The sequence below is a fragment of the Bison bison genome, unplaced genomic scaffold (assembly GCF_000754665.1).
Source record: "Bison bison bison isolate TAMUID 2011002044 unplaced genomic scaffold, Bison_UMD1.0 scf7180017864471, whole genome shotgun sequence".
Taxonomy (NCBI): Eukaryota; Metazoa; Chordata; class Mammalia; order Artiodactyla; family Bovidae; genus Bison; species Bison bison.
The window spans coordinates 32,460,323-32,469,116 of NW_011495032.1; the positions used below are offsets into that span (position 1 = coordinate 32,460,323).

General features: G+C 39.4%; 1 protein-coding gene and 1 long non-coding RNA gene across 3 annotated transcripts in view; one reads left to right on the top strand and one right to left on the bottom strand.

Moving 5' to 3' along the window:
* LANCL1 (LanC lantibiotic synthetase component C-like 1 (bacterial)) overlaps positions 1–6,028 on the bottom strand; it is a 49,519-nt gene extending 43,491 nt beyond the window's left edge. Inside the window, exons 1-3 of one of the 2 annotated variants that reach the window (XM_010861117.1) lie at positions 5,962–6,028; positions 5,553–5,649; positions 2,065–2,182 (exon numbers count right to left, since the gene is read on the bottom strand). In XM_010861117.1, coding sequence (XP_010859419.1) covers positions 2,065–2,182; positions 5,553–5,633 — 199 coding nt within the window. In that variant the 5' untranslated portion in view covers positions 5,634–5,649; positions 5,962–6,028. The other variant, XM_010861116.1, reaches the window with a different exon arrangement.
* The window catches only part of LOC105003727, a 110,456-nt gene that overhangs the window by 95,263 nt on the left and 6,399 nt on the right, over positions 1–8,794 (top strand). The window lies entirely within an intron of this gene.

The window sequence follows — 8,794 nt, forward strand, 5'->3', positions numbered from 1 at the left end:
AACAATGGCTTTATAACAGTGCTTGATCAGGAGGCATTAGGAACCTTGCCTTGAAAGCCATTATCAAATTTATCTAGAAAACCCTATGCTGTATCATAAAACAACCAGCGACTGAAGCAATCCTTACCTGCTTACTATACCGATTTGCCCCTGCTTTCAGGAGACAGCAATGAATATCAGATACTGAAGGATAGAAGAGTTGAAAGACACAGGCAATTCAAAGAAAATGATGCCAAAAACTCCATATTGCCAGAAAAATTTTAAACAAACTTGCATTCTACTTTGGAGTAATTTTTTCTTTTTTCTATTTCCAAGGAAATTTTAATTTCCTTTGATTCTCAACCAGCTCTGCCAATAGTAAAGATTTTCCTTATGTTGTCAAACGATCAATTCAAACTTGAAATCAATCACCACTTCTTTTGCTCCTAAAGCAAGGTACCTTATGATATATAATAATATAAGCTCACCTGAAGGAGGTGAGTTACAGATTTATGTCATTCTTTTAACAATCAGTTATGGAATGAAATCCAACCGTCTGTCTTCAGTTGTCCTGTTCTGTTCAAATCTTCATAATTTTAAATAAAGAAGAGTAATACTAATCAATAAGATTCATTTACCAATGACTACACTCCTGGAACACAGTATAGCTACTCGATAAATGACAGCTGTTGCTATAATGTCTCTCTTGAAACAAAATACTTTCATTTTATTCTCATCTTAACATTTGTGTTAAGCTTCTAAATCCACAAAAATTATAACACTATACTATAAAAGGGAGGGTCCAACATGTAGCTCAGATAGTAAAGAATCTGCCTGCGATGCAGGAGACCCAGGTTCAACCTCTGGTTCGGGAAGATCCTCTGGAGAAGGGAATGGCAATCCCTCCAGTATTCTTGCCTGGAAAATCCTATGGACAGAGAAGCCTGGCAGGCCATAGTCTATGGGGTCTCAAAGAGTCGACATAACTGAAAAACTAATAATAACACTATCTAGACCGCTCCTTTTATTTTATAAAATACTGACTTTAAATGTCCCTGAGAGATTAAAATTTTACTGATTTTCTCTGTCTTCCCATACTCAGGAGAAGGAACAGAATCACTTGCCATAACCGAGGATTACTAAGAGACTGCTATTATTAACAGTAAATTCCTCTCCTAGAAAAGCTCTCAAAGTATGCTCTGAGAAAGACCATCACCATCTGCATCAGGACCACGGAGGCTTGTAAACTGCAGATTCCTGGGTCCTGCTCAAGACTACTGAAGCAGAATCTTGCTGTGAGGCCTAAGAACCTGCATTTTTATGATAAGCACCATTGCCTTAAAATCAAATCCAAATTCCTTAAGCTAAAAACCTATTCCTCCTTATCCTCTTTTCAGAATAACTGTGAAACACTAAGTCTCCAAGCCGTGTTTCCTTCAAGATCAGAAAGCTGTCTTCCCGCTCTCTGCATTTGTAAGCTAGCTGCAGTTCAACTTTGCTTCTTTGGTTTCCCTCTTTCTCACTTCTTTGACATCTATGTACAGTTTCCTCCCAAACTTTCTCAACCTCTCAATGACCAGCAAAACAGTGAATGTACATCAATGAGCAATGACTATATTGGAGGATGAGTTCATGGAATCTATACTCTACCCTGAGTTCTTATAGACACCTGTTCCATGGTAACTTAAAAAAAAAAAAAAATGACAATTTTGGACATGTTTTAGTTTCCATGGGTAAATTCTGTTTCATGCACTGCATTTTGGGAATCTTCCCAACTCTTCTCAGTGAAATTCCGTTTCTGAATTAACTATGTAACACTGAACATCAATTTTTCACCCAAGTACGAAAGCCATCCAAATTTGTGTCAGGCATGAATTCTAGGAATATGCTTACTCTGCTCTAAATTCTGGACACCGTTAAAGATCCAGAAGATACCAGGTTAGGCTGAGAGCACAGCATTCTCCCCAGAAGCAATTACTCCTTAATTCTCAACCAGCAGATGCAGGAAGCACTTAAGGGTGTACGATTAAGCCAGGCAGCTCTCCTCTCCTATGCTTGTGCCAGCGCCCAGTCAGCACTTCATACCTGCCCAGCCAGTGTAAACAGTGCTATCCCGAGGGTCTGCTGACTTCAGGCCTCTCTCCATTTGCTGAAGAAGCTCTCGAATCTTATTGTTCAAGCGTTGTGAAAACTCAGGAGTCAGCTGTAGATAGTAAAGGGAAAACAAGTATCAAAAACTATATGCCATTTGGTGTCCTAGACTATAGGCTGTTAGAAATAGGAGGGTGCTTCATTTCCTTTCAAGCTGCAGTTTTTTTGCCTGAGAGAACGGGACAATTACTTTATTCTTAAACAACAAGAATGAATTAACAAAACGTAAAAGTTCTACTGTATTTTCTTACTCAAGTGAGGAAATATTTTTGATGTAACTTAAATGTTTTACATAAAAATTTTAATCCAATATTAGACTGCCAGTGATAAACAGGATCACAGTAATTTCCATTCACTAGGAATCATCTATTATTTAAATCAATATTTCTTTTTATAATAAAAACCATTTTATTAAACTTAAGCATAAAACAGAAGATATTTGCTGTTTTCAAGCAACTGGATTTTCAGTATTCAGATGCAATGTTAATTCCCTATAGAAATACTAATTGCTTCGGTTGTTTAAAAAATGATAATTATTTATAAAAAAATCCATTTAGAAAAAAATGTATAAACATTAAAAAAAAAACTGTAGAAGTAGCATAAGAAAAGCTAAATAAATTCACAGATATTAGGAGCCTTTAGCAGAGTGGAAAGAACACTGGATCAAGACACAAAAACCCACGCCCAGCACAGTGCCTGGCAGGCTACGGGCCTCACAAATATCGCTCAGTGAATGAGCCAGGCCACATCCTTGTCTGCTATTAGCTGAGTGACCATGCTCAACCTGTAACTTGCTTATGCTTCAGCTGCCTTGTAAAGTCAGGATAATAACACCTGACTACCAATGTCAAAGGTGCACTGAGGACCAAATGAGACCATGGGTCTCATACCCTTTGCCTTCAGGGATTCAAATGCTGACATTTTTACTATTTTAAGCAATCCAATGGTCTATAAAAATATTTTGGCTATAGACTGAAAACACACTAAGACTGGGGTGTGGAGTTGGTGATATCCATATAAAGGACCATAGGTGAAGGGCAAATGGTGAGGGTTACCAAAAAGTTATGTTATTTGTTCTAATAACTGGAAAACATTTAGAAAGTTCTGGATACATTGAATCATGAAGTGTCTTAAAAGGTCAGTTTAATATATACCTCTATTTTTAGTAATCTGCTCTGATTCTCAGATTTGGATTTCACCAAGCAGTAAAATAGTGAAATAATGTTGGGGAACATTACAAAGGTACAAACATTTTATCACATAAGGACGGTAAAAACATATGTAACAATGACCTGCAGCATCATAACCTCATTTTTTTAAAAAAGGGCATTTTTAAAAAATGTAGGAAGGCAGTAGGAAAAAAATGTAGGAAAGGGAGTATCAGAATTGTTAGTGGTAATAAAAGACATTAAATTTTACTGATAATTTAAGAGTACCTCTGATAAGGCAAATCAGATGATCAACCATATCTGGGTTATTTATTCTAAAGCATCACTATGATCCCTTATTTCACACTCTGAGGAAGAAACCACATTGTTCGACGGACACATTCCCATCATTTAACAATGTCTGCCAAGACGTTAAGATTTCAACAAGCCTTAAAAATACATTTAGTAAGATAAAATATACTTCAGTAGTAATATAAAAGGCCTATAAATCTTAACTAGATAGAAGAGTGCATCTACATAAGAACATGTCACATTCTGTTCGTAGATCATGGATAATTTATCATCTTGCCTGACCTTACTGTAAGCGACAAAGAATAATGAGAATGCCTCAGCCTCAAGAACGGACATTACCTTCTATTTGGCACATAATTGCATTTAATAAAAGCGACCTGCCTAAGAATATTGATTGCTTGTGGCAGACCAAAAAATTATTCAAATCTAGCAATAATATGAAGAGTTTCTAAAAGCCCTTTTTCAATAGATGCCAGAAAACAGAGCAGTTTCTTATTGAAATATTCGCATTAACAAGTTAAGGAGGACAGATCTCTAGGGTCTGTTCCTTAGTGTTCAACATTAAACAATTTTAGAAGTGGGAGGAGGACTGTCCAAAAACCATGTGACAGGCAATAAATTACACTATTATTTTGGGGCCAGAGTTCAAATTTATGAGTATTGTTTTTTTTCTCCCTTAGATACAGACTTAAATTTGTAATTAGCATTTACTTTATAAACATCCTAAACAGCGAGCTACGTTCCATTGAAGGGTTCTGTCATTAGGATGTATATTCAACTGTTCTCTTTGCCAAGAAACATGAAGCTTCAGATCTTCCTCCAAAAAGACAAGACAAGACAAGACAAATGGTTCAGCTTCAAGATCTGCAGAGCTAGTCAGAACACAGGTCCAAAAAGCCAAAAGGAAGCCATCTGGCTTCAAGGTAATGATTAGAAGCTTTGTTTCAGCAGTTAATTCTGGTCTTAAAAGAATATTGATTCCAGCTCCATATACACTTAGGCAGCCCTCTATCTTACAACTCTCTGCCATCTCTTTCATTCCTCCTACTTGCACTATTCAAGTTAAACTACAATGCTAAGTTTTTTAAGGAAAGAATCAACAGAATTACTGAAAGTTCACTTGGCAGATATGGAATCTCTAAGGCCCTTCAATCACAAGCAAAATGCTTTTTGTATGGCTGATGAGCCTAGAAGAAATTAGCTGGTAAAATCTGAAAATGTGTGCACATTTAAAGAGATCACTCTTCCCACTTAACACTTAAGATTTCTCGAGTAGGTGTATATTCTCTTAACAATTATGTTCACAGGCATGAGAAAACACAGGCCTCTGGAATCTCAAACCCAGGTTCTCTTTGTAACCTTACAGTGACTTGTGAGGTGCCCATCAGTTTAGCTGACCACTTTCATGTATTCATTTATTTATTTATTTTCCAGTTGTGGGGTTGAGTGGAAATGGGACAAAGATTTCAGGCCTCTGTCCCAAACCTCTCTTAGCAGCTGCAGTTTAAAGATGTCTTCATTGCATTCTGGTTTACTCTCGTCCTCATCCTGCCAGTACTCCAGTTCAATCATAAAACAGTAACACTGCGCGTGTGAAAAGCCAGCAGGATTTCTCACCTCTCTTAAAAAACAAACCAAAATGAAAAAAAAAAAAAAGGCAAGATCACACAGTAAATTGCAGAGCTGCCAATTTTTATAATTTAAGTATCAATGACTGAAGTTATTTCAATGATCAATTTCTATTACAAATATTATCAACAACTTCTTAAATAAGTTCAACATGTTAGAGCTCAAACTATTTTCATAGGTACTTTATATATTTAAAGTATTTTATATGTTTATACTGAAATTATGTATTTTTAAAAAAGGGATGGTCATCCCTTTCTTTCAGGCAAAATCGAACTTCTTTCCAAACACTGGGGTTTGGAGGTAGGGATGGAGGCAGATATTTCCCAAACTCACCCTCCCAGCAGAATCAAAGTAGCCTTCGGCCAGGGATTTGTTATAATCAGCATAAGGATTCGGGAAGGCCCTTTGCGCCATGATGCCAGAAACGAGCCTGCAGAACAGGGGAAAAAGAGAATCTACGTTGAGACACGGGCCAAGGCCGCGTTGCGAAGGCGGAGGCCAGCGCCCGGGGAACACCTTCCTTCCAGTCCCTCGGCCACTGCGCGGTCCTGGCGGTTCGAGTGGACCCCTGGCCCCCGGCGGCCCAGCCGTCAGGGTGTGGCACCTCCGCAAAAGGGCTGCCAGGGCTCCCAACCCACCGCGACGAAGGGGTTCCGTTTTGCACCCCACGTTCGCACTCTTGGGATTTCAAGCAACTGCTCGTGCACGGTCCCAAAGCCCTGTACGGCCTCTGGCCACTCACCCCGCCGCCTCCGGACAAAAACTGAAGCGACGCTTTCACTGCCCACTTCCTGCCAGCTGGACCAATCAGAGCCTTCGCCAATCCGGAGGCCCGCCCCTGTCTCATTTTCAGTTTGTTAAAGAGACAGAAGTGTTGTTTCTAAAGGGTGGGGCAGGTGATTTAATTCCCGGAGAGCTGGAGAGGGAACATATCTTAGAGTAATGTGCAACTCTGGGCAATGTTTCCTACGCTTATTCTCCTTTAAATTAAAAAAAAAGTCAAGTAAGCTAATTCAAGTCCAGATGATTCGTAAGAATTCTTTTTTTTTTTTTTTTAATTTAGAGAAGAAAACTGAGTTCTGAACACATTCATAGTCCTACTGCTAGGACTGAAGGACTGAATAAAATTGAGGAGGATTATGTCTCTCCAGAGATTTGCCAAGCTTTTTTTTTTTTTTTTCTTAAACAAACAAAAAATGTAATAAAACACCGTCATCACTCTTAGTGACAAAGATCTTTGGAGATAATTTATGATAATTTAACCTCAAAGGCACTCAGTCAATGTGAGTGGCCAATGGCCAGGGATCACATGGCAGCTGCTGAAACTTAAAGGAAAATAACATGAAAGCACAAATCACAACTCTTAAGAACTTTAATCTGCCTTTAGTTTAAATTAGACCATAATACTGTATATCCAAGCCCTTTAAAAAGATAACAGTGTCCGATAGAGCAAGACGTAACATTCAATTCATAACATTCAATTTCAATGTTTAACAGTCTCTAGTATTTGAAAAATTTTGCTTTCATTTAAATCACACCTGGTACACATTAGGTCCATTCTGTTGCTCAGAGAATTTTGAATTTCAGTTCAATGATCAAAAATAGTCATTTTCTCTTCTCTTTCCTTCCTTATGTTTCAGTGAAGGTCCCTAGCCCCAAACCTCTTGTGGAAGCTCAATCCCCAGCCCACCCCCACCTTGGCCTAAGCTTGTTCCTCTGTGGCTGTCATCCCGAAGTCTCCTCCTGCCCTTGCTCTGGCTCAGTTTGTTCTTTTGAACCACTGCCCTACTAGGATACTTGTTAGCTCCTTCATCAAATTCATGAAAATTTAGTAGAAGCCCTCAGTGAATCTTAAATTGGAACTCCTCTTATTATAATAGATGAGTATGTGGAGGAGCAACTTGTAAGAGGAAAGAAATGGAATGAGAGCCATTTTCAGTTGTTTTTCTTTAATTATTTAAGGCTCACTACCAGTTTATCCTATTCACAGTCTTTGAGAGATTAAAATCAGAGTGATATTTATGTGTACTCATGACTACTAGAGGAGTCAGGCTTCCCAGGTGGCTCAGCAGTAAAGAATCCACCTGCCAATGCAGAAGACTAGGAATCTATCTCTGGGTCGGGAAGAGTCCCCTGGAGAAGGAAATGGCAACCCACCAGTATTCTTGCCTGGGAAATCCCATGGACAGAGGAGCCTCGTGAGCCCCAGTGCATGGGGTTGCAAGAGAGTCAGACACAACTTAGCTGCTGAGAAGAAGGAAGGCATCAAAGAACAGTAGATTGTGCTTGAGCAGAAATGAAAGAAGAGTGGAAGGAGGATGCAGGGAGAGAAAGTAGAAGAGGAAGGTGGGAAAGAAGAAAGAAACATTTTAGTCAGCTTGAAAGGTAGCCTCTCAACCAAAGAAAGGAGTAGATAATGTGAGACAGTGTAGGGGCCCTCATGCTCACATTATTGACATTTTGGAAGGGATGACTCTTTGTTGTGGAAGCTATCCTGTTCACTGTAGTGTACTTAGCAGCATCCCTGTCCCCTGCCCATTAGACGACAGTAGTACCTTGTCACTGAGTAGTGATACTAACAATGTTTTCAGACTTTGCCAAATGCCAAGTATCCCTGGGGAAAGAGAAGTACAAAATTGACCCTGGTTGTAAACCACTGAAACTCATGAAAGATGATATTCTATTTCAATTTTTCCCTTAATTTCCTTTTCTCACTCATTTTTCTCCTTCAGGAGGCAATCACAACATTATATTTACTTTAGATAATATTTGGAAAATATGTCAGGGGTTGTGTACGTATGCATTTTTAATAAGTGGGGTAGTGCTATAAATAACAACTTGTGTTTTATATCTATTCATGTTGCTCTATGTATACTTGGTTGTTTTAGATACCTGTATAAGTTCAGTTCAGTCATTTAATCCTGTCCGACTCTTTGCGACCCCATGAACTGCAGCACGCCAGGCCTCCCTGTCCATCACCAACTCCTGGAGTTCACTCAGACTCACGTCCATTGAGTCGGTGATGCCATCCAGCCATCTCATCCTCTGTCGTCCCCTTCTCCTCCTGCCCCCAATCCCTCCCAGCATCAGAGTCTTTACCAATGACTCAACTCTTCGCATGAAGTGGCCAAAGTATTGGAGTTTCAGCTTTAGCATCAGTCCTTCCAAAGAACACCCAGGACTGATCTCCTTCAGAATGGACTGGTTGGATCTCCTTGCAGTCCAGGGGACTCTCAAGAGTCTTCTCCAACACCACAGTTCAAAAGCATCAATTCTTCGGCGCTCAGCTTTCTTCACAGTCCAACTCGCACATCCATACGTGACCAGTGGAAAAACCATAGCCTTGACTAGACGGACCTTTGTTGGCAAAGTAATGTCTCTGCTTCTGAATATGCTGTCTAGGTTGGTCATAACTTTCCTTCCAAGGAGTAAGCATCTATTAATTTCATGACTGCAATCGCCATCTGCAGTGATTTTGGAGCCCCCCAAAATAAAGTCAACCACTGTTTCCACTGTTTCCCCATCTATTTGCCATGAAGTGATGAGACCGGATGCCATGATCTTTGTTTTCTGAA